Below are 24862 nucleotides of genomic sequence, written 5' to 3' on the forward strand. Positions count from 1 at the left end.
GCTGGCGTTTGTTTCTCTCTGTGTCTCTGGAAACAAAACCCAAAGTCCCTTCCTACTGTCTGGTCAGGAGTTTGGATGTTTGGTTCAGACTGAGCGAGATTCTGGGAGCAAGATTTGAGAGCAGTTCTGCAAGGCCTGAAATCTGACCTGCCCACCTGTCAGGCAGACGCTGGGAGGCAGGCATTTTAGGTCAGGGAGACCCTACTACTTTTCCTAGGATCTGCCCCTCGCCTCAAAAAAGCCTGTTCCAGAGTGTGGTGCCCACCCTGGGGTACTGTCTCTTCCCAGCTGGGAATCAGATGTTTCATGCCCTCAGGGTCCTTTGGGGGTTCCCAACTTCCACCCAGCCCCCATCTTTGGATGCGTTAAAGAAGAGAAAAAAGGCTGCCGAGGGGCATCTACCCGGTTTGCTCGCTATGGCCTCCCTGATTACGTTTGGGGCTGGGGCCTCCGAGTACGCTTGGTCCTGCGGGTGGGGGCCGAGCCCACGAACTCGAACTGCTTCTGCCTGTCGGCATGGTTGGGGAAAGGCAGCTGGCCCTGGTAGAGGCGCTTGATGAAGTGGGCCTCTCGCTGGTTCTGGCGGCTTCGGGAGGCCTGGCGAGGCCGGCCCTGCCGAGTGAAAGCCATGAACCAGCCCTCATGCCGGGCGTTCTGGAAGGCTGTGTAGTTGTTCTCCAGTACGATCTCGGTGAACACGCAGTCTTTGCTCTTCCCACTAGGCTATGGAAGAAAGGAGCAGAGGAGGGGAATTTGTCCACTCACCCTGGCTGAGTTGTCTGCCTTTGGGTCTATTTTTTGTAGGACCCATGTGGGAGCAAGGAGTTATTGTGCCCAAGGAAGAGTCTGGTGAGATGGGCACCATTGCTAGAGAGGCAGTAGTGAGCAGTGCACACAGCCTGTGTTTGGAGTTAGGCGTAGATTTAAACCATTCAGCATTTATGTCCCTTGAAAGAAGCCTTGAGAAAGCACTGAATCTCAGTTTCCCCAAATGCCCCAAAGGAGGGTCAAGATCAGGGTAATATGTAATTCAGTGCTGGGGGGTGGGGGCGTGCACATGGCTCATGAGAATTCTATGCTGCCGGGGTGAAAGCTGTCACAGGGTGCAAAGAGGGATCAGAAAGAGCCGCTGGACACTTGACCCCACTTGCCTTGCCTTCTTACAGGTGAGAAGTAAGAGAATGCTTGGTGAGCACCAGTCAGAGCTACAGGTCCAGAGTGGGCAATTCGGAAGGAAGTGCAGTGCTCTGTGCCCACAGTGCTTTGGGGCTTTACCAGTAAGTGCATCTTGCTAGTCCCTGTCCATGGACCCCACTGGACCTGGGAGAACTACTGTACATGAATGCCCCAACTTGCAACCCTCACCACATTTTAGCCCTCCATATGAGCTGCCACACCAACACATCACATACAGTATCATGTAGTGGATAGGCTCTTCCTGATTGATGCTGGGGAAATACTTCCTTACGCCAGCACCAGGTAGGTTCCTTGTGGATCCTCTGTCACTTCAGCAGGCCAGGAGCCACAAGGATGCCTTAAATAGAGGCTGGGGGGAGGGGGGCTAGAGAGATGGCTCAGTGGTTAAAGTCATTGGGTGCTCTTCCAGAGGACCAGGGTTTTGATTCCCAGTACCCACATAGAGGCTAAAAAGTGTAACTCCACACCCTTCTGGATTCTGCAAGCATGTGATGTGTAGACATACATGCAGGCAAAACACCCATACACATAAGAGAAAAATAAATATTTTTAAAAATTAGTAGAGATCTGGAAAGATGGCTCAGTGGTTAAGAGCACTGGCTGTTCTAGCAGAGGACCTGGGTTCAGTTCCCAGCACCCACATGGCAGTCACAACCATCTATATCTCCAATTCCAGGGGATCTGATCCCTTCTTACCTCATAGGCACCAGGCACACATGTGGTACACAGGCGAACATGCAGATAAAACACTAGTACACATAAAATAAATAAATCTTTAGAAAACTAAAAAATTAAATAAAGATTGGGGTTTTGGAGTGGTTGTCATGATACTAAGACTTTAGCTGGGCGTCAGTGGCACACGCCTTTAATCCCAGCAGACAGAGGCAGGTGGCTCTCAGTGAGTTCAAGGTCAGCCTGGTCTACAGAGAGAGTTCCAGGACAGCTAGGACTGTTACGAAGAGAAGCACTGTCTGGGGGGGGGGGGGCAAATAAGACCTCATCCTGTAAAGCAGGACCCCAGATGGGCTAGGTCAAAGGCAGGAGTGAGGTACGTTTCTGTGGCCTTGTCTACACTTGCCCCAGTAGGGAAGACACAGCTGTCTGCCTGCTGCCCTGTGTCCCAGGTCTCACCTTCCCAATCAGCTTGCCCCTCTTGTTCATGCAGATATACTTCTCGCTCTCTGCCCCCTTGATGCGCACCCGGCTGCCGAATGTATCCGTCTCCACGATGAGCTTGGCTATGATGAGGGAAAGGAAGAAAGAGCTTTGTCTATTGGCTGCTGGCTCAGGGATGTGCAAGGGTCCCTCCCCCCCTCCCCGCAAGCAGTCTGCCCTTGCAGGACCAAGAGGCTTGCTTCCTCTACCCACCATACTCCAAGCCCCTTACCCCAGGAGCAGGGTACCCCAGGCTGGGCAGGGTACAAGTGGTCTGGGGCAAGGGCCACGTCTTACCAAACTTGTTGCCATCCTCAGCAGTGGCAGAGATGCGACGCCCGGTGACCTGCACATGCTTGCCACTGGTCCGGCTGTAGAGCTGGTACTCACGGATTTGCCGTCTGCTCAGCTGGTCAGTCATGGCACCCTGGTCCCTCACGTACTGGTTAAAATTAGGAGACGGGTGATTCTCCCCCTTTGCGGTTACCAAGGGAAAAATAGTGTCAATTTGCTTTGGGTGACACCACCATTGGTCCATCTGGGGAGAGGGGTAAGGAGGCAAGTGCTGTGGGGCTGGCTGTGTGCCCTGCAGTGTAGGGTACAAAGTGAAGACTGCCTATGTCCATGATCTTCCCAGCATGCCACGTGAACCAGTTGTGGCTTTTGGGGACTTGAAGCTGTCAGTCTTGGGAAACAGTGAGACAGCATACATCTGCAGTCATAACAGGTTGCTAGAAGAAACCTTCAAGGTTGTTGTGTCCTGTCCCCATGTTTTATAGAATTGGTACATATGGACATGTAACTCACAGACCAGAACTTCTTTCTCTTTCTTGGGGGTCTTGTTCAATTAGTTAATTAGTTAGGACTACCAGATGCCCCCCACCCCACCCCACTAGCCTTAAAAGGTCCCAGCCCCAGCACACCTGCACAGAAACAATGTGTTAAATACATGGACTTAACCACTGGAGGGCATTTGGGGGCCTCTTAGATTCTTATCCATAGTGTCCTAGAGGATCTTGAGGATTTCCAGAGAGAGAGAGAGAGAGAGAGAGAGAGAGAGAGAGAGAGAGAGACTTCCCTAGTGTAGGGAGGTAGAGGCGGCAGTAGAAGGTGGTACCAGTGGCTGCTCCTGGGGTAGTTACCTAGGTATTTAGTGGCCTGCCTCCTTAGCCGGTGAAAGGGGCCATTTCCACCATACATCAAGCCTGTCCAGTACCACATCTCCACACTGAGGTTTGCCTTATCCAGCCTTACCTGAGTGGGACAGAAATATTACTGCCCTGTCTCCTCCAAGGTGCTCTTTAGGGTGCCAGTTACCAGCTGCTTGTTATAGCCTCACCTCAGCATGCAACCCTTCCTGGTCCCTAATGCTCAATTCCAACTATAATTATCTCATGCCTGATCCAAGACAGATAGTACCATCCCAGCTCAGCATGTATTAGGGGCCGCTCTCTTAAATAGAGGGGTGGGGTATATCAAGGTGGTGGTGGTGAAAACCGTAACGCCAAGGCCAAGGTATAACCTGCTCAGAGTTGACCCCTTCCAATTCTTCTGTCATTTTCCATTCCTGGCTCCAGTTCCTAAAGGCCAAGAGATGCCAGAACTCTGGGAGAATAAGAACATCTTTGGGACCTACCATGTATCCCACCCTAGAGAAACTCGAGGCCAGCATCTGTGGTGGTGAATGCGTTGATTAACCCTCACAGGCCTCCCTGCCAGGGGTGGGTTCCTGTCTATCTCAGCCTTAGCCTTCTGGCCCAGGTTCAGGATGTCCGCCCCACTTGGCGGGCAGCCTTCTCTCCTGGCAGTCTCTTCCAGGTCAGGGGCAGATAGCAGCCCCCTAAACCCCCTCCTCTCCTTGTCCCCCTTCAAGTCTTTCACAAAAGTAGCCCACGCCCTCCCCCACCCCCCACAGCCCACAAGTCCCTCTCCCACAGGACCTTGCCTGTTCCTTTCATGTCCCCGCTGTGGGGGGACCTCCCCTTCCACCACGGTAGACAGCTGCTTGTCAGACAGCCCCTCAAGCATGGCTGTGGTTCAGCCTGTTGCCCCCCCTCCCAGGGGGGCGAGGGGGCACTTCAAGGGGAAAAGGACAGCCTTGCCACCTTCCCTCAGTCCTGAATGGGGCCTCAGCCAGGCCATAAACGCCCAGGCCAGCAGCACCATTGTGCTAATTCCCTTTCCAGAACAGGTTGGACCCACCCCCAGCCCCCTCCCTGCCAGGCTGGGGGCTTTCTTCTTACTCTCCCTAGATGTGTGAAGCAAAAGGCCTGGAACGGGGCTAGAGCAAAAGGGGGAAGGAAAAAGGGGGGTGTTGTCTCTCTCCCACCCCCCCACTGCTTCAAAGGCAGTCCCTTCCCACTCCAGAGAAAAGGCATTTACCTTAAAAAAAAAAAGTTCCCTAGTGGATGGGAAGAGAAACAGCCCTCTGGCCTGGGAAAGCCAGGCCATCTCTCCCCAGAGCGGTTCTGGACCAGTGCATTTTAATAGCTGCATTTTTATGGAGGATCACAAAAAAGGACTGTGCCTTGCCTGGGGCTGGGGGCTTGGGGGTGGGAGGTGTGTGTGTGGGTGTGGAGAGGTAAGCCCTGAATTCCATCCCAAACAAATCTTTAGTCTTGACCTAGGAACTCTATAGGTAATGGGTCTCCCTATCTGGTTGGATACTCCAACTGTGCCTGAGACTCTGGCCACCTAAGGTCCAAGCATGGTGGTGAAAGGACCAAACAAGTGGTTTTGAACCCAAATCCTTCAAGTACCTGCAGGCACAAACCTCACTTGAGCAATGGCCTCCACTGGCTTCTAACTGCCCCAGGGCTCTGTCTCTCAAGTCTAAACAACACACTGCCTTTAACCACCCAGAAGCCCATCACAAAGGGATGGAGACAGTGGAGATCCAGGAAAAGCCAGAAGGTTGGTTAGGAGGGCCCAAGAGGCAAGCCTCTGTCTATCAGCCATCCTGTTTCAGCCTGTTCACCAACCCACCTTCTAAAATGATCCTCGGAACCTTAGCACTTGCTGGGTTGGGGGAGGCCAGTCCTGCTTCCCCACTGAGGTGATGTGGGAAAGGTGTGTGTGTGTGTGTGTGTGTGTGTGTGTGTGTGTGTGTGTGAAGAGGGGGGCTAGGCAGGGGTGCCTACCTGCGTTTGACAGCAGAGAATCAATAGCTGCAAGCACCTGTTTGGGGAGACAAGACAGTTGCAGGTGTGGGCACCCCAAGGCACACCCGTCCCCCACCTTTGTCTTGCCCCACCTGCCCAATGGTAGTCCCAGGGAGGTATAATATGCCTGGGGCTGGAAATGGCAAAAGAACTCCAGTCGCAGGCAGCACACTTACAGAGTAAGGTTAGGCAGCAGGCGGGCGGCTCCCATCGCCGGAGAGACTTCTTGGGGCGGTTGCCCCTCTGCCCCCCAAACTCAGGAGCGGATGTGGGCAGGCCCCTGGGGTACAGTCCCAGAGAAACCAAGGTCTCTCGGAGCCACAGGTTTTCGGCAATGAAAGGAGACGGAGGGAAGGAGGAAGCTAGCCGAGGGGGATTGGAGGGGGGGACGTAATTGGGAGACTGAGGTGCGAGGTGTCCACCTTCCGGGCCAGTGAGGCTGCGAAGCCGGAGCTGGTCCGATTGGCGTACTGGCACCCTTGGGCTGCCAGCCTCGGGCGGGGGTCCCCAGGCGCAAAGGATGGAGCTGCGGGAGTGTCCTCTATCAGGAGGCTGGCCCCTGCGATCTCTTCTGATTTATTCCTGACCCGCACGGACCTGCCGGCCTCGGTGCAGTGCGGGGCGTGGGGCAGGCACAGGGAGGGAGGGAGGCGCCTTGCCCTCCCCCCTCTCAGGGTCAGCCGCTCCCGCCCTCAGGTTTGATGCCCCAACCTCATCTCCTTAAGAATGAGCCGCAGGTACTGAGCTGGGGCTGGGGTCTCTAGTTCTGGCTCGGGGTGGGAATTCCCAGAAGCAGCCTTAAAAGGAGGAGCCTCCCTCCAGGGAGCAGGGGTGGGCTTGGCTTGAGAGGCGGCTGGCTCGGCTTCTCTGCTGTCACCCCTTGCCATCAGGAAGGAGGGGTAAGGCTACAAATAGTGGGTGCAACAGGTTGGGACCAGAGGTGGGGAGTCAGGTGTAGCTAGGGGTCTTGGAAGGATCTCAACGATCACAAAAACTGGTCTGAGACAGTGACCCCCAAAAGAGTGGGAGTCACTTTTACCTGGGCCTCCGCAGTCTCCTATCAGAAAATGGGACAGCCATAGACTCATTGGAGGACCAAATGAGATGACAGCGAACCAGCGTGGAAAACCCTAAAACGTCTGGGCCTTATTCTGGGGTTGAGACCCAGCCTTAACCTTTCAGGCCCCATGCACTAGTGTCCCCTAGCAGTTGCCTGGTATGAAGTGCCGAGCAGTATGGGCATATAACCCCTAGTCCCACGTAGCTGGGTACCCAAGCCAGCTATTAACTGCAGTTGCTGATCGGAAACAGGCACACAGGGAGGTAATTTGCTTAGAATAAGCCAGCTGGTGATTGAAGGAGCCACATTTCCAGAACTAGGCTCTTTCTGTTCCCTGTACTTATAACCTCATCCCCCAGAGGTCTAGCCTGCCACAGGCTTTATTTTTCTTAGAGGACCCAGAGACCTTACTGGATCTCTCTCTCTCTCTCTCTCTCTCTAATTCACAGATACCCACCTGACTCCATCTCCCAAGTGCTGGGATTAAAGGTGTGCACCACCGAATTTGAAGGGTTTAACTGGATTGTAATGTGACAGACAGTGGAGGCTCTGAAAGCTGGTGACCAGTTCTCTCCTTACAGAAAGGTGGGCAGTGGCAAACTGGAAGGAGGAGTGATTTGGGGCGCACTTCGTGTCTGAATGAGGTCTGACTCCCTGGAGTTCACAGAGCTGCAAGGAGACGGATTTATTTTGCCGTTTAAAAAACTGGCTAGGAAGGTGACACTCTAGCTTCCCTCTCACCTCTTTGAGTTCCAGCAATCCACAAAGTGGTCTGCCATTCTGCTGCCCCCCACCCTCCCCAGCAAGCTAGCAAGTTAGATCCCTAACCAGGGGCTGGGCCAGCTCTAGATAGCAGAAACCTTTAGAGCTCCGCCTTCTCTTCTGCAGACTCAAAATGGCTCTGCAGGGGGCCTGAGAGTGAATTTGAAGAGGTGTTTGAGAAGGTGGGAATTACTAGGGATTTGGGATCAAATTTAAGCAAAGTTAGAACTGGGGGCTGGCTGGGGACATAGTTTAGTTGGTAGAAGGCTGGCCTCTCCCATCCATGAAGTTTTGGGTCCCTTCCTCAGCACCGCTTGAACTAGGTGTGTTCGAATGCCAGCACTCTCGAGGTTGAAAGCAACTGGGGGATCAGATCAAGGTCATCATTATCCTTGGCTACACAGCAAGTCTGAGGCTAGCCTTGGATATGAAACCGTATCTTAAAAAAAAAAAGTCAGAGCTGGGCAATGTGGTCATGATTTTAATCCCAGCATTCTGGAGGCAGAGGCAGGCAGATCTTTGAGTTTGAGGGCAGCCTGGTCTACAGAGCAAATTCCAGGCTAGCCAGGACTACACAGAGAAACCTTGTCTTAAAAAAAAGAAAGAAAGCCAAAACTAGAAGGTAAATGATACTCCATGTCTAACAGCAAGTTACTGTGTGGCTGGGCTAAGGGGCCAAAAGGCAAGGAACCAGTGCCCAGCATAGTACAGTGCAGCAACAGAGTTTGATGCTTTTAGAGGCAGCTCCAGCCTGCTCACCTCTCAGCCCCTGCTGGGCACACCTCTGCCCATCCTTTCCAACTTCCATATTCTTTTTTTTTCCCTAAGACAGGATTTCTCTGTGTAATAGCCCTGGCTATCCTGGAACTAGCTCTGTAGACCAGGCTGGCCTCAAACTCAAAGATCTGCCTGCCTCTGCCTCCCCAGTGCTAGGATTAAAGGTGTGTGCCACCACTGCCCGGCTAATAATTTATTTCTATTTTATGTGCATTGGTATTTTGCCTGCATGTACGTCTGTGAGAGAGTGTCAGATCTTGGAGTTTCAGACAGTTGTTAGGCACGGTGCCGGGAATTGAACTTGGGTTCTCTAGACGACCAGTCAGTGTTCTTAACCACTGAGCCATTTCTCCGGCCCCCACCTTCCACATTTTTGCCCCCATTGGAGACTCACTCCATTCTCTGCCTCTTCAGGGAAACTTGCCTTCTTTCTCTTGACAGACTCACAGGGCCTCATTCTCACACCCCCACTAGCTCCCAAGGTGGGCTCGCAGGTCAGAGGGCACAGATGCATGGAAGGAGACAGTTAGAGCCTTGGAATTCAATGGTGATGGTGCCAGTTGGAAGCAGGGACAGGCATGGGCCATGAATTCCTTGTGCTCTTGAGCTCATTTGCCAGGAGACAGTGGGAACTGCTCAAGGGTTCTGAGCCTGAGCACTGTTTCCTCTCACTGATGACAGGGCCTGTTGTCACTCACTGGCTAGCCCTTAGTGCAGCTAAGTCTCCATGGTAACAGATGCCAGAAGTGAAATTTGGTCCCGAGGCTCAGCCAAAGTCTGGTACCGGAGGGATATGGGGGTATCCTTGACATCTTGTCCCTTGTCATTTTGCATGCCTAGCTTTCAGGTTTGCTCTCTTACTGTCCTGGGGAGGCCGTAGCAGACCACAAGTGGGAGGCAGCATGGAGAGGGGGATAGGGACTGGGTTCTGGATCTGATCTCCACCCCGTGCTATGTGACTTGAAAAGTTCATTTCTCTGGCTCCAGGTTCTCTTTTAGGAAAAGGAAATGAATGTCAGTTGAGATGAAGGTCTTATGCTGCCAAGGAGGTGAAAGGGGTACAATGACCTTCCCTGTAGGTCAGCCTCAGTTTACCTAAACTTTGGCAGGCTTTCTCCCTTGATGGAGTGATCTGGGGGAGTGCAATGCGCACACGGGTATGTGTGTTAACATTTGTGTGTGGGGGGGCTTTGAGAGGTATGCTAGGCAGAGTGAGAGGTGGCCACCTCTCCACCCCTTAGTGCCAAGTCTAACACCCCCAGTTGGGGCTGTCTCACACCTGTGCCTTACAGCTCAGCTGCTGCAAGCACAGCCCATCCACAGGCCTGCCACTGGCTTCAGCCTAGCCACCCTTTTCCTATAGGAACATGTGGAGGGGGTGAAGACAAAGGGCACCCCTAGCAATGTGGCCTGATATCTGACACTACTGCTGGCCTACAAATCCAGTCAGGTGGTCATTGGTGTACCTGTTGGTCAGCCCCACGTGTGGATCTGGTGTATCTGTTAAGTGCCCCTCTATGTAGAGCCTTGCCTGGGGCTGCAGGAGGGAAGAAAGTCCCTGCCATGTCTGCGCGCAGCCATGGATAGGCTTCCCTCTCACAAAGGACTGCACTCTAGCTAGCCCCTGCCCTCAGCTTACAAGATTTCCTGCATACTGGCCGGAAATCCTCCCATCAGCAGAGTGGTCAAAAGCAAAGGTTCTGAGGCCAACCTCCTGCTCTGTAACTTGGGTGCAGACGGTTAACCTCTGCTTTGGTTTCTCATTTCAGAAGTGAAGCTAATGTCACCCACTTCGGTATGGTTGTGATGGTTAAAGGAGAAAGTCTGGGACAGCAGGTATAGCCTGAGCTTATATCAACTGCTGCCATGGCAGCCTTCCTTTTAGATGGGCACTTGGAGCTCCCTCCTGCCTCAGATCAGCTGAATCCAAAGGGAACAGTCTTGTTAGCTTCCTCCATCCCCTTCATGTCAGCTGCCTGACCCAGATGCCTCCTCAGTTCTCTTAATTCCCTGGTCTCCTTCCTTCAGAGCATCTTCCAGGAGCTGAAATCATGGTGCTGGCTTTGTGCTGCCACCAGGCTGCAGGAGCTGTGAATGGGGTTGAGGCGGGCAGCTAGCTTGGCTCTCCCATAGCTTTGACTAACACAAGAGAACCAGGTTGGTGGAACATCATCTGCACCAAGGGCCAAGGAGCTGAACAGGATTGAAGCAACCTCCTGGGACTCATACATGGGGGTCCTGGGCAGCTCTTTGCCAGCTTGTTTCTGACCTGGCCTATAGGGATGCTAGGGTGGGGCAGGAAGAGCCTCATACAGGTTTCTCCACAAGCACAGCCTCTGGGATTATCCTGTATCCCACTAAAATAAGGGATGTAGTCTCAGTGAATTGGTTCCAAGGCTACGTCAGCATGCTAACAAAGACAGAGAGCCAGAGCCATGCAGTAGTCACCCACTGATTTCCAACTGTCATCTGGTCTCACCCTGTAACAGGTCTGTGTCCTGTTTAGTGTCATATGGGCCTTAGTCTCAACTGTAGTAGCCTAGGTTGTCCCCCAGTGGTTGTCCCATTGGTGACAATTACCTGATAAGAGCAGAGAAATGGAGCAAAGTTTGGACCTGGGTCAGTTTGGACCTCTTCCTGGTAGCAAAAGCTGGGTCCTAGAATTCTGCACTTGTAAATTTTACCTGTTCCAGGTCACCTGACAGGGCTGAGGCCTTCACTCAAGCCTGGGTGGAAACCTACGAAGAGCAACATGGGGCCAGTTTCTTGCTCTCGGTTGCCCTCTGCTGGGCACAAGAGCTAGCGCAGTAACAAGGAGACCCAAGGCAAAGGCAAAGGGAAGCTCTAATAGTGCAAATTTTATTGTGGCTTATGCATGCTGTGGGGTTCTTCCCCAAGAGCCCCTTGAAATTGAAGGGCTGGGTTGTAGGGCTCCTGTGTGGCCTCCACACCTTATTTACATTTAGACTCAGGTGGAGGGGCTGGACACCTGAATCAGAGCACAGCTGGTAGACACCCTCCCTTGGACACAGGAGATACCAAGGTGAGCGCCTCATTTCTTGGATGCAGACTTCTTAGGTTTGGGTGTAGATTTCACCTGTGCAGATGAGGGAGACTGAAGAATAGCCCTCTCTCCTTCCTTCCCTCCCTGGTAGCCTTCCCCAGGGCCAGCACCAGGACCAGCTTCTCATTGCTCACCTTCTTCCAGGGATTCTTGTCCTGAGGGCTGGGCCTGGAAAGAAATAGGGACAGGGTGGGCAAGAGAGAGTGCAGCTTTAGGCCACAGCTGAGCCCTCCCAATAGCTGCGTGCAGGAACAGAGCTGGGGTAGTTCATCTAGACAGAGGGGTTGGCCCAGAGAGCTAAAAGTGCAGGCTCGTCTCTCTACCTGGTCACCTTTCTGCTGTTCTACCCACGTCCCTTGTGTTGATTTTGCAGTGCTAAGGATTGGACTTAAGTCTTTACGCATTCAAGGGAAACACTCCACCACTAAGCTATATTCCCAACCCACATTTGAGTCTTAATTCTTTGTGGTGTTGGGGAAGGAAACGGACTAGGTTTCTAGCATGCTAAGCAAGCCCTCTGCCACTGAGCTCAGCTTCGGCTTTGCTTATTCCCTTTTTGTTTGGTCTCTTTAAGAGTGTTTTCTTCTTAGACTTCTAATGATTTTCTTTCAGGTGTAAAAAAAAAATGTCTTTCACCTGGCAGTGGTAGTGCATGTCTTGCTTGTTTGTTTGTTGAGACATGCATGCATTTAATCCCAGCGCTTGGGAGGAGGCAGAGGCAGGCCTAGTCAACAGGGTGAGTTTCAGGACAGCCAGAGCTGCACAGACAGAAATGCTGTCTTAAAAAATAAAACAAAACAAAAAGTCTTTTTTTTCATAACAGGGGGGAGATGGTGATAAAAAGGGATGGCTGGGGAGCATGGGCTATAGGCTTAATAGACAATATATACTTAAAATACAGTTTTTGTTTGAGACGGGGTCTGCCATGTAGCCCTGGATGTTCTGGAACTCATTATGTAGAAGACCAGGCTGGCTTAGAACTCAAAAAGCCACCTGCCTCTGCTTCCTGAGTGCTGGGATTAAAGGTGTGTGTTACCATAATCAGTCTTTAAATGTTGCTTTTTCTTCCTTCCTTTCAGCGTGGACCAGGCCAATCAAGAATTTTTGGTTAGATAGGATCTTGGTACAGCTAAGAGGGTTGTTAACATGATTGCTTCGTTGATCTCTTGGGGTGAGGGGTACAGAAGTAATCTGTCCTCAGAGTTACAAACCGAAGAGATTACAGAACTCCCAGGGATTCTGAAACATGTCTGGGATGGCCATCACCTAAGTGGATTGTTTATGGTCATACTTGCTGCTCCACCATTGCTGGCTTTAATCCTGAAGACAAGTCTACTCTTGCTTTGGGACTTCTGTGGCTACATAGAGAGGGAAAGGGTCTTCACCTTTCAATTTTCTTAAAATTTGCCATCATTGTGTCCAATCTGCCATTTACCCCTTTAAACTGCTCCAATATTTTGTCTAGACAAACCTCAGGTATACTGTCCCTCAGTGCTGGCTGGTTAGGGACTTAGCATTCTCTCCAGTTGGGCAGAGGTTTGGAATGGATTAAGTGAGTTTCTGGTTAGCAGAGGGCTTCCTCTACAGCCTTGAGAACCTCAAGGCTTTGTCTCAGTGCATTCTCGGGTAGAGGAACTCTAGTCTTGGTGGCTTTCTCTCTGGTAGTCATTGTTCTGTACCGAGACTGGTGTTTTATTGCAGTTGGTCCTGATGACTAAGTTGTCCCTTAAGTACATTTTAAGAAGAGCTGATATAATACATTTTTTATTAAAAAATAACATTAGCCAGGCGGTGGTGGTTTACCCCTTTAATCCCAGCACTTGGGAGACAGAGGCAGGTAGATATGTGTGAGCTTGAGGCCAGCCTGGTCTACAGAGTGAGTTCCAGGACAGACTCCAAAGCTACAGAGAAACCCTGTCTCAAAAAAAAAAAAAAAAAAAAAAAAAAAAAAAAAAAAAAAAAAAAAAAAGAATAAGAATAAAGAAAACATTAACCTCATTGCACATAATTTAGCAGACATGAGAATAAATTACTTATGCTTTTCATTGCTTCCCAATGTTAATTTTTTGCATAACTTTAGCTAAGTTGTTTCTAAAATACAAGACATGAAATGAACATGAATCCACGCCCTATTCTTTTAATTCTATCCCTTTCTATGTTGTTAACATGCTTCCAAAGCCAACATATGTTCTATTTACCTTGCACCACAGAGAAGAAAAAAAATAATGAGGCACTGTTTGGTCAACTCTTACTGGCAGACATTTAGAAAGTCACTATTTCCAGTACTGTTGGGTAAAACCAGTGTGAGTTTGAGTGTAGATCTTGAAGTGGTTTTTTTTTTTTTTTTTTTTTTTTTTTTGGGTAGGGATTACCTCAGTAGAGTCAGAAGGATTGTTCCTGCTTCTCAAGGGCCATGCCAACCTCCAGGGCTGCTGAATCTGCATGTGTGCATGTATATAGACACACTGTCTGTACCTGCTTCTCAGGACTAGCTCTCATAGAAGAGCTTTTGCTGTTTCATCTGGGCCCGGTATCCAGGCCTGGTATCCTAGTTCCTAGGGAGGTTGAAGCAGGCTGATCATACATCCATGGCCTGCCAGGGCTATACACTGAGTTTAAGGCCAGCCTGGGTAACTTACTGATACCCTGTCTCAAACAAAACAAGCCAAACACAAAGTTTGGGGCTGTAACTCAGTGGTACCCTGTTTAACATGCCAGAAGCCTTGGCTGAAATCGTTGGTGATGGCCATGGCCGGGAATTAACAGCATGAATTACCTTACAGCCTCCTCCTCCTCTTCTTTGTCTAGCCTTTTTTTCTGGGAACAAAAGCCAAATGTTATTTGGAGAGTTAACCCCAAGACCCAGACCCAGAAAACACTCTCGCGCACTGAGCAGTCCCAACTGAGACCTGCAGAACTTCAGGGGTGGTGGTCGTGGCCGGCCACAAATGCCCAACCTGGGAGGTCCAGCTCAGGCCCTGGTGCCCCACCCCATTCCTTTTCTCCAACCTTTGCCAAGTTCGCCTGCTTCTGGGGAGCCATCCTTTTGACTTGTTTGATGGGCGACTCTTCTATTGATATATCCACATCTTCCTCTTCGTCTTCCTCCTCCTCCTCATCCTCCTCTTCCTCTGCCTCCTCTTCCTCTTCCCAGGATGCGTCTGAAGTCTCTGTAACGGTATGGGAAGTAGACAGAATAGGGCAGGATGGGTAAAAACCAGAACATCTGAGCTAAAGGGCTAATGTCTAGCTCTTCCCCCACCAACCCTTTCGCTCTAAGTTTATCCCCAGGCAAGTACTGGGCTTGAGAGGGTTCACCTTCTACAGTGAGCCATATCCCTTCTGTCCCTTCCTCCAAAGTGGGGGCCAGGGTGAAGCGAGGGACAGGAAGTCTCTATGGAGCGTAGGGGAAGGAGGGCAGGCAGGCAGGCAGGCGGGTGTGTATTGAGAGTTGGCTGACACAGGGCTAGAGGATGGTGAGCAGGGGAGGGTGATGTAGAAGTTGGGGCTACAGTATGGTTTGACCCGCAAAGGTTCCTGTACTAGAAACTTGGTCCCCGGTGTGCCATGTTGACGTGGTGGAACCTGTTCAGAGGTGAGGTCTAATGTGAGGTAGTTTTTTTTTTTTTTTTTTTTTTTTTTTTTGAGACAGGCTCTGTGTAGCCCTGGCTGTCCTGGAACTGACTCTGTTGAACAGGCTGGTCTCGAACTCAGATCCACCTGTCTCTGCCTCCTAAGTTCTGGGATTAAAGGCATGTGCCACCATCACCAGGCTGTGAGGTAGATAGTAAAGGTGACAAGTGGCAAATTGCCTCTGTTGTGGCCCATGTTATCACTATAGCTTCATGCTTCTAGTAGACAATCCTTGAAATACTCCCAAATACTATAGTTAAGAGAACTTCTCTCTTTTTAAGAGAGGGTCTTGCTATGTAGCCCAGGCTGGCATTGAGCTGGGATCACAGGCTGTGCCACCATGCCTAGCTTGAGAGTCTTGGAAGATTCTCTGAAGTTGAAACAAGGACCACACAACTCTTATGATACACTTGAGGCTTGAGGCCCATTGATGACATGGAAAGGCAAGTGAAGAGTTAGGGCTACAGCCTTCTAGTTCAGGCCACTGGCAGCCATTTGCCTCTGAGAGATCTGTAGAAAAGAGTCAAGGATCTGTTGATGCTTCAGGGGTCTACAACACCTCAACTTACCATAGCATTCACGGCCACTGAGGAACACAGGTCCTGAGCCAGCCCGGAGCCGGAAAGTCACTGGAGGACAAAGCTTCACACCTGTCACTGTGACCTGTGGTGGGAAGGGACATCAGAGCAATGTAGAAGACACATGTAACTCAGTCTAGCCCCTGGTAGGGACTAGTCACACAATGCTGTCATCCCAGCATTGAGGAGGCAGAGGGAGGAGGATTTTAAATTCCAGCCAGTCTGGGTGACATAAGTGAGACCATCTCAAAACAAAACCTTAAATACACAAGTATCTCTCTTCCCAATGTGACCACACTGAATACATGTCTTTTCTGATTTTTTATTATTTATTTATTTATTTATTTATTTATTTATTTATTTATTTATTTTTTTAGTGAAAAAGGAAGTCAGTGTGGTGAACACCTGGATCCCAGCACTTTGGAGGAGGGACAGCCAGGAGGACCACAGAGTTTGAGGCCAGTTTGGGCCACAATAGATTTGGTCTCAAAGAACAATGAAACAAGAAACAAAAGGAAAGGAATGAAGCAAGATGACTCAGCTGGTGGAGTGGTTCAGTGAGCAAAGGCACTTGCTGAGCAAGTCTGGCAGCCAGAGTTCAATCCCTGAACTCACAGAAGGCTTGAGGAGAGAACCTACTCCACAAGGCTGTTCTGATGGCCATCTGAGTGCTGTGGCATGCATGTTCACCCTCACCCCTGCCCCTAGAGGAATCCTTAAGTAAAGAAAGATGTCAAGCTGGGCTCTGGAGACAGAGATCTGAGTTTGAGACTAGCCTGGTCTACAGATGGAGTTCCAGGAGTTCCAGGAGAGCCAGGGCTACACAGAGGAACCTTGTATCAAAAAACAAACAAACAAAAAAACCCCCAAAATAACCAAAATGTCAACATATTAAAGTGAATTGAGAGGTCATATGATCAAGTAAGGAACCCAAAAGGCTCAGACATTATTCTACCAACATAACATAGCATAACATAACGTTGACGGAATGATGGAGGAAGAACCTGGATCAGGGGAGTCAGGAGCATTTGAGGGGCTGGGCAAGAAGGGTTGGCTAATAAGAGCACCGGCTGTTCTTCAACAGGAGCCGAGTTGAAGTTCCAGTACCCACATGGTGTTTTAAAATCACCTACAACTCCAGGTTCAAGGCCCTCTTCTGGCCTCTGTGGGAAACAGGTACGAATGTGGTGTGCAGACATATTGTAGGTAAAACACTCATGCAAAATAAAAATAAGTAAAACTTTTTCTTTTTAAATAAGTAAAAATCTTTTTAAAAAAGCATCTGATAGAGCTGGGCAGTGGTAACACACACCTTTAATCCCAGCACTTGGGAGGCAGAGGCAGGCGGATCTCTTCGAGTTCGAGACTAGCCTGGTCTACAAGAGCTAGTTCCAGGACAGGTTCCAAAGCCACAGAGAAACCCTGTCTTGAGAAAAAAGTCCACCCCCCACCCCCCGCCAAAAGCATTTGACAACTCCCTATTCGTGAATAAAAATAAAAACTTTTTAGCCCATAGATGGGGGCTTCATTCATTTGGTGAAGGGCATCTGTCAATTATTTTATGGCTCTCCATCTTAAATTAAGAAAGAGGAATGATATCAACTGTTCACACTTATCGAATTACAGTTCCCAATTACCCTGCAGTTTTGACTTTCCAGTGAAGCAAAGGTTAAGCCTATTTAGTAGAAAACATACCTGAATTCTGAATTTTGATCTTTTCCTAGACCAGTGATATGTAATAAAATCCTGTGTAGTCAGGGTCATGGCAATGAGCACCCACTTTCTCAAAAGCAAATGAGTGATGCTTCTACAGCGTTGCCATAATACTAAACTAGGATGCTCCATGGGATAAGCATAGTAAAGGCATTTCCCAATTTTGATCTTTTCAACTTACAAACTCAGTTTTTTTTTTTTTTTTTCGAGACAGGGTTTCTCTGTGTAGCTTTGGAGCCTATCTTGGCACTCAATCTGGAGACCAGGCTGGCCTTGAACTCGCAGAGATCCACCTGCCTCTGCCTCCCGGGTGCTAGGATTAAAGGCGTGTGCCACCAACGCCGGGCACAAGCTCAGTTTTAAGTCAGGGAGTATTTGTAATTGTACCAAAAGTCCTAGTCCATGGAGCAATGCAGAGAGGTTATAGGAAAGGGAAAAGGGCCCTGTGTGGTGGCATACACCTATCATCCCAGCACCAGGGAGGAAGAGGCAGGAAAATTATAAGTTTGAGGTTATCCTGATACAATACCTTGTCTAAACAGACAAGGGCAAGCGAGATAGCTCAGCAGGTAAAAGCACTTGCTGCAGAAGCCTGGCAACCTGAGTTCAATTCCTGGAACCCACAACAGGCGAGACTTAACTCCTTGAAAGTTGTCTTCTGATCTCCACATGTGCCATGACACATGTGCCTGAACACACACGATCTCCCCACCTCTCAATGAATCTCAAGAAACCTCCAAACTACAAACCTATCCTTATACACAAACAATTAATTGTGAACAGTATGAGATATACTACCAGAAGGAAGAGAATTTCCAGACACATAATCCAAATAAAAGCTACTAACAATGTCTTGACGACCAGTAGCACATGGCTTAAATGTAACACTGTTTGAGAAGATATTTGGCTTGCTCTTGTTTGCAAGGCTCTGGGAAGCAGGAATTGGGATGGATTCTCACTGTGGTCAGGGTTATGCTGCCTTCCTAGCATGGCTATAAATTAGCCCAGGGCATGATGGCACCACATGTATGTCCAGGCCCACTGGAGGATGGCACTAGAGAAGTGATAGCTTCCCTGGGCCTGAAGGGAACTCACCATAGGCAGGACGGAGGCCTTCAGTGAGGCAATGGTGACTGGTGATTTTCTGTCCTCCTGGTTTGCTGGGGGCAGGATTTCTACACGATTCACCTCCTCTTTGGCTTTCTCCCCCAAGCAAATCTGACAAGGGTGATGGGAGAAAGCTGTTACCTAGTTTTCTTTTCTTTCTTTTTTTTTTTTTAAAGATTTTATTTATTTTTCATTATGTATTCAGTCTTCTGCCTGCATGCCAGCAGATTTCATTCAAGGTGGTTGTGAGCCACCATGTGGTTGCTGGGAATTGAACTCAGGACCTCTGGAAGAACAGTCAGTGCTCTTAACTGCTAAGCCATCTTTCCAGTCCCAGCTGTTACCTGTTGAGACCAGAGAAATCACTCCTGTTCCAGCCTTCCTCCCCTCCTTGGGAGATACCCACCGTGCTGAGCAACAGTTTACAGTTGTCCTTCTCTCCTTGGGGTCTAAAGGTGCAAATCTGTTTTTCCTGACTGAGCTCACCGCCTGTATAGGGAAGATGGCAGCGTGGGAGGCTCGTGGGTTCCTCCATGTTAGGGGTATAGTTCACCAGCAACCCCATCCCACCTTTGCAGGGCACAGCCTTACCCTTACCCCAGAGCATGATCTTTGTTGTGGTTTCTGTCCCACTGCTGGTGCTGTGGTGACTCATGGAACTTTTGCTGGGTGGTTTGGTGGAGGTGTTGGGGCACAGAAGTGAGTCTGTGGTAAGATAGGTCCTGGGTCCCTGCTTTGGAGCTCAGCTGTTCTCACTGTCTCGTTAGTAATACAGAAGCTAAGCTCACAGCCTCCTGTAAGGAAGGTTTCCTTGCAGCCTGGGGAATCCAATAGCCATTGAAAACTCCTAGAGGTCAAGTCATACCCCTCGCACCCCACCCCCATCTCAGGCAACTGACCAGAGCATCCCCAGACCGGAGACACAAACACTCAAAACAGCAATGGAGAAGATGGTGATTTTTGTGTAGCCCAAGTTGGGAAGCTTGCTGAGAGATCATCTGACAGCCCCTGGGGCCCTCTGGGAACCCCAGGGTGGAGAGGGAGGAGGCACCAGGTGTGAGTCCAGTGGGATCCAAGTCCCACCCATCCCCTGCTCAAGCTTACTGTGCTGCCAGTCATGGGCCTTACCTCCAACTGCAGGCCATTCGAGCTTCAGCTAAGGGCCAGCTTCCCACACCAGGGTGTTAAGAAGCCTGGGAAAGAGAAGGGGAGGCGGAATGGGAGGGTCCCAATTAGCCTTAAAGAAGTAGCCCTTCTTCCTCCTTCCTGCCCTCCTGCGCTGGAATCACCTGGTACTTCATTGTTGTTCATTGCCTCCTCTGTTTCCCATTGAGCAGGTCTAGGTGGGACCAAGAGAATTTGCACTACCTACCGGTTTCCAGGTGAAGCTGCTGCTGCTGGCCCAGAAGGAAGCCCCATGCGAGCCACTGTTCACACCCAGCTGGGACTTACTGAGGTTCCCAAAAGAGAAGGTGTCTTTGCTTCTTAGAGACTGTCATTGGATTCTACATGTGTGGCATTGCTGGGGTTCTTACGTTAAGCCATTCTAGAGGATGTATTTTATTTTGTTTTTCTTTCCCTCTAAGGAAATGCTCTCCCACTGAGCCTGTTGGTAGCATTTCATTGTAGTTTTTAATTTGAACTTCCTTAACGATAAGGGATGTTGAATATTGAACTGATTATTGGTTATGATCAAAGTGGCATTTTCTTCCTTCCTTTTTTTTTTTTTGAGACAGTCCTGGTCCTGGAACTCACTTTGTAGACCAGGCTGGCCTTGAGATCCACCTGCCTCTGCCTCTTAAGTGCTAGGATTAAAGGCATGTGCCACCACTGCTCAGTGGAGGTTCTTTATATATAATGGATATTTGTTTTGTGTCAAATGTACATATTCCAAAGTTTTTTTTCAGGTCAAATTATATATTCTTTCTCTCTCTCTTTCCCTCCCTCCCTTCCTTTTTGAGACAAGGTCTTGTTATGTGTAGTGAGGCTGTTCTTAAACTTAAGATTCTTTTGCCTTTCCCTCCCAAGTGTTAGGATTAGAGGTGGTCACCACCACACCTGATTCTAATTTTAGCTTTGACTCTTAGGTGTATGATGTATTTTGATTTAACTTTTCTGAGATGGTATTGCGATTGCTAAAGAAACTCCCTTTTATGCTAGGCATCCATTCTGGTACCCACTAGCTGTCTCTGACTCCAGTCTCAGTAACCCTGATTTAGTCACCCCCATGTAAAAATATACAACCTTGGCTGGGCCTCCTGGCACATGCTTGTAATCTTAGAACTTGGGAGGCAGAGGAGGGTGGATCTCTTGTGAGTTCGAGGCCAGCCTTGTCTACAGAGCCAGTTCCAGGACAGCCAGGGCTACACAGAGAAACCCTGTCTTGAAAAAAAAAAACACAAAACAATATGACTTTTTTTTGCTTCTGTAACCTGCTTTTGTAGGCCTTCAAGGACCATTCTGAGGTCACCTTGACTATATGACCCTGAGAACAGAACAGCTCTTGCCTTGATTGAGCAGATACTCAAGGTCTTCTCCTTTAAAAACCTTTCCCTCACTCCCCTTTCCCGAAGCAATCTCAATTAGTATTGAGAGTATTGTCCTGCTAGCATCTTTAATAAATTTAACTAATTATAGTCTGGATTGATTTCCCCAGGGGTCATGAACTCCATCTCATACTGCAAAGGATGGCCTTGAACTTGTGACCATCTGTCTTGGCCTCCTGAGTATCCCAGACTCCAGGCATGTGCTATCACATCAGTTTGAGCTCATTTTTATGTATGTAGTAGGAAGGGTTCAATGTTGATCCCTCACCTTCTGCCCCCTCCCCCAACCCCAAACACATAACCAGTTCCTCTAACACCAATTCTGAAAAATACTCCTTCCTCATACTGATCTTGGCATCTTTGTTGTCAAGTAATCATTCACATATGTCAGTCTCTTTCTGAACTGTCTTCTGTTTCATTGGTCTGCATGTCTACCCTAGCACTAGAGCCATATAGGCTGGAAAGTAGATCTTGAGATCAGGTAACATGAGTGCCCCAGTCAGTCTTTTTATTAATTTTTTTTTTTTTTAGGGCTGAGGCTATAATTGAGTGGTTGAGCACTTGGTTATTACGTGAAAGGCCCTGGGCTCCATCCTGAGCACCAAAAGAAAATATTTTAGGGGCTGGAGAGATGGCTCAGTCAGTGGTTAAGAGCACTTGTTGGTACTGCAAAAGACCCAAAGTGTAGTTCATAACTGTCTGTACCTCCAGTCCAGGGATCTGATGCCATCTTCTGACCTCCAAGACAAGTATGGATGTATGGGCAAAAAACGTTCATATACATAAAATATATCTAAAAAAAGACTTTTAACTATTTCAGATTCTTTGCATTTTCACAAGATACATAATCAGCATACTAGTTTCTACACAAAGGACTTTTGAAGTTTCTATTGAACAAAGTATATTCATGAAAATATCTTTATGTAGTTGGGTGAAGTGGAGCACACCTTTAATCACAACACTTAGAAGGCAGAGGCAGGCAGATCTCTGTGAGTTTGAGGCCAGTCTAGTTTAGAGAGTGAAAGTCCAGGACAGCCAGAGCTACATTAACAAGACCCTGACTCAAAACCAAAACAAAACTAGTCCTTATGCATCACTATACACAATGACTATACACCAATAAAAATGTTAAGTACTTATTGAGAAAATTTCAGATTTTATTGAATGCAGAGATCAATGGCAGGAGCTGGAGATATAATTCCATGATAAAGTGCTTGCCTAGCATGTGTGAAACCCTGTGTTATGTCTCTACAACAACAAACTACCAAAAAAACACACTATGATGAAGACAATGGACATCACTGTCTTTGGAGTCAGCCACTTATGAACACATTACAGTCTAATTTTCTTTGGCATTATTCTATAGCTTTTAGCACAGATCTAAAATTATATGTATTTCATGTTCTTGGATGCCATGGAAAATGGTATATATTTTAAAGTTTAATCTACTTTTTTTTTTAGTACATACAAATAACCTTTATTTCCCTCATCAGTGGTGGAGAACAAATTTAGGCAAATCCAGGTTTTGGGCAGGTTAAACAAGCATGTCACAAGACTGGCTTTTGTAGGGAAGAAAGGGAACTAGAGGTTACAGTTCCCTAGGTGATGTGAAGGGGACATGCAGAAGAGATGAGAACCAAGGATTGCACATTTGTATGAAGTACCATAGTGAAACCCATGTATGATAACCTGGAAATGAAAACCCATGAACAAACAATAGACTGTTATATGTTGGTCCTCTCTTCTGAGTTCCAGTGGCTTTTTTGTACTCTAAATCATGACATTGGGAATAAAGACAAAGTTCATTCTTTGAGATCTATGTGCCCTTTCTTTTTGAGCTGTATTCATTTGGTTAGGGCCTTTGGTAAAACATCCACTCTTCTTGAAAGAGGGTCTCACTATGTACCCCTGGCTAGCCTCGAACATGCTATGTAGATCAGGTTGGCCTCAAACTCAGAGACCCACCTCCCTCTGCTTCCTGAGTGCTGGGATTAAAGGTGTGCACTACCACATCTGGCCTGTCTCTTTCCTCCCCTTCTCCCTCTCTTTCTGTCCAAGACACAGATGGAATATATATATATATATATATATATATATATATATATATATATTCATTCATTCATTCTCCAGACTGGTCTTGAAGTTTGAGCCTTCCTGTCTCAGCCTTCCAAGTGCTAGGACTGCAGGTCTATGCTACCCAGATAGCCTTTTGCTTTAAGGGGAAAGCTCTCATTTCCACCTTCAAGTATGTTGTTGGTAAGGTTTTTGTAGATTTTAAGGTTAAGAGTGTGTGTTAGGATTACACTCAGTACCACATACAAGGCCCTAGGTTTGTTCCCCAGTACCACCACTCACAAAAAAAATTTTCTATTCCTTCTTAGCCGAGTTATTTTTGAGATAAGATCTCACATATTCCAAGTTGGCCTTGAACTCACTATGAAGCTGGGGATGACCTCGAACTTCTGATCTTTCTGCCTCCATTTCCAATTGCTGGGATTAAAAGTATGTCACCACTTTAAATCTACTCTGTCTCTTTAAATGTCCTGTCTGCCAAGTCACAGCACCAATGTTATGATAAAGCTTGAGGGGGACCTTGGCGGATTCCATGTCAGGCGAGGGTGACCTAGGCAGAGGGACAAACATGACAGGCAGACAGAAAGGCGAGGGGGTGGGGAGATAAAAAAGAGACAGAGACAGAGAGGACAGAAGAGGGAGACAGGAAAAGTTGTCTGTCTGTCCCAGGGGAACAGTAGGAAAGAGAGCATAAGTGGGTGGAGGTCTTTCAAAAGGGTCCTTTGCCCCTGGGCTGACCAGGGCATTGCCTGAGTGCATTCTGCCAGGTGACAGAGGCTGGCCAGCATAATGCCTGGATCCTTAAAACCACTCTGTTGGGCTTTATGCTGTGCTAGGGACTGTACCCAGGGCTTCTTGCATGCTAGGCTAGCACTCTGCCAAATAAGCTATATCCCCACAGCATTTTCCCGCTTTTAAATTTAATATTATGAGTTTACACTTGTATCTACTAAAATGATCTCTAATTTTTCCTAAGTTTATATGGTGTTACATTTATGCTTTTAATAGAATATTTTAAAAAGTTTTATGTGTATGTAGGTTTTGTCTGTATGGCATATCTGAGAACCTGAGTGCTTGGTGCCCACAGAGGCCAGGAGAGGCAGTCAGATCCCCTGTAACTGGAGTTACAGATGGTTTTGAGCAACCATGTGGGTGCTGGGAGAGCAGCAACCGCTCTTAACTGCTGAACCATCACTCCAGTCTCTTATTCTTGAAAGTCAAATCAACCTTGCACTCTAGACTCAGCCACACTTAACTATGTTGTATTCCTTTTTATATATTGTTGATTTAGACACGTTTACATTTTAGTAAGAATGCATCTAAATTCATGAGCTATTAGTCTAAAAGCTTTAAATTAAAATATTTTATGTGTATGGGTATTTTGTAAGTCTCTGCGTGTAAGATGGCACAATGTACATGCCTCTGCTCAAGAAGGTCAAACGATGTTGAGTCCCTAAAATTAGAGATATGGACGGTTATGAGATGCCATGTGGGTGCTGAAGATTGAACCTGGGTCGTCTACAAGAGCACCCAGTGCCTTTTAACTACTGAATTGTTTCTCCAGCCCCCTAAATGTTCTTTTGCTTTATTCCTTAATGTCTTTGGGTTTTGTATTTGAAGTATATTTTCTTAGTAAAACCAAGTGTTCCTCCTCTTCCGAATTTATGTGTGACTGGTATTTATTTTGAAGAATTGTTTTTGACATCTCCAGGAGCGGGTTCTTCTCTCAGGTTCACCCAATGCACTGTCTTCTTTACAACCCGCTCCTTAGTCTTGCCCAGGGCTTCCTTTTTCCCAGTCAGGCACCGCTCCATTCTGCAACTAGGGAACCACAGGAAAACCAGTCAAATTCAGTTGGTCACAAGACAAAAGTTGTGTTGACCCGCCTCTCAATATTCCTCAACTTCCTTCTCACAGCCCTACCCTTGGTTCGCACTCTCTGTCCGTTAGACTGGTTGGTTAAGCAGACTGGCTACTGGGCTGCTTTGCTAAAGAAGCCGGCTTTTAGGATCAAAGCCCGACCTCTTGTAGGCCCA

General features: G+C 48.3%; 2 protein-coding genes across 3 annotated transcripts; both read right to left on the reverse strand.

Annotated features, from left to right (window-relative positions):
* Nucleotides 1–332: 332 nt before the first annotated feature.
* Nucleotides 333–5724, reverse strand: Fgf17 (fibroblast growth factor 17). 2 transcript variants are annotated; one of them, XM_027390181.2, is made up of 5 exons: nucleotides 5690–5724; nucleotides 5493–5529; nucleotides 2650–2794; nucleotides 2329–2435; nucleotides 333–723 (listed from the first exon to the last, which is right to left on the reverse strand). In XM_027390181.2, exons 1-5 carry the CDS (start codon nucleotides 5722–5724, stop codon nucleotides 430–432), a joined length of 618 nt encoding a protein of 205 aa, XP_027245982.1. In that variant the 3' UTR covers nucleotides 333–429. The 2 variants fall into 2 exon arrangements, with proteins under 2 accessions (XP_027245982.1, XP_027245981.1); XM_027390180.2 differs by having other exon boundaries at nucleotides 2650–2827.
* Nucleotides 5725–10959: 5235 nt separating this feature from the next.
* On the reverse strand, nucleotides 10960–22761 carry Npm2 (nucleophosmin/nucleoplasmin 2). The gene is made up of 8 exons (XM_035453118.1): nucleotides 18805–22761; nucleotides 18614–18696; nucleotides 18196–18318; nucleotides 15379–15472; nucleotides 14186–14346; nucleotides 13953–13993; nucleotides 11311–11344; nucleotides 10960–11209 (listed from the first exon to the last, which is right to left on the reverse strand). Exons 1-8 carry the CDS (start codon nucleotides 18860–18862, stop codon nucleotides 11165–11167), a joined length of 639 nt encoding a protein of 212 aa, XP_035309009.1. The 5' UTR covers nucleotides 18863–22761; the 3' UTR covers nucleotides 10960–11164.
* Between the last annotated feature and the right edge of the window lie 2101 nt (nucleotides 22762–24862).

Source organism: Cricetulus griseus (assembly GCF_003668045.3).
Source record: "Cricetulus griseus strain 17A/GY chromosome 1 unlocalized genomic scaffold, alternate assembly CriGri-PICRH-1.0 chr1_1, whole genome shotgun sequence".
NCBI lineage: Eukaryota > Metazoa > Chordata > Mammalia > Rodentia > Cricetidae > Cricetulus > Cricetulus griseus.

Coding starts and splice junctions, on each gene's coding strand:
- Fgf17 (XM_027390180.2), bottom strand. CDS start 5,724: ATGGGAGCCGCCCGCCTGCTGCCTAACCTTACTCT. Junction 5,530..5,689: donor CTGCTGCCTAACCTTACTCT/GTAAGTGTGCTG, acceptor CTCCCCAAACAG/GTGCTTGCAGCTATTGATTC. Junction 2,828..5,492: donor TTCTCTGCTGTCAAACGCAG/GTAGGCACCCCT, acceptor GTAACCGCAAAG/GGGGAGAATCACCCGTCTCC.
- Npm2 (XM_035453118.1), bottom strand. CDS start 18,862: ATGAGTCACCACAGCACCAGCAGTGGGACAGAAACCACAACAAAGATC. Junction 13,994..14,185: donor AGCAGGCGAACTTGGCAAAG/GTTGGAGAAAAG, acceptor TTTTGTTCCCAG/AAAAAAAGGCTAGACAAAGA. Junction 11,345..13,952: donor GAGGAGGAGGAGGCTGTAAG/GTAATTCATGCT, acceptor ATTTCTTTCCAG/GCCCAGCCCTCAGGACAAGA.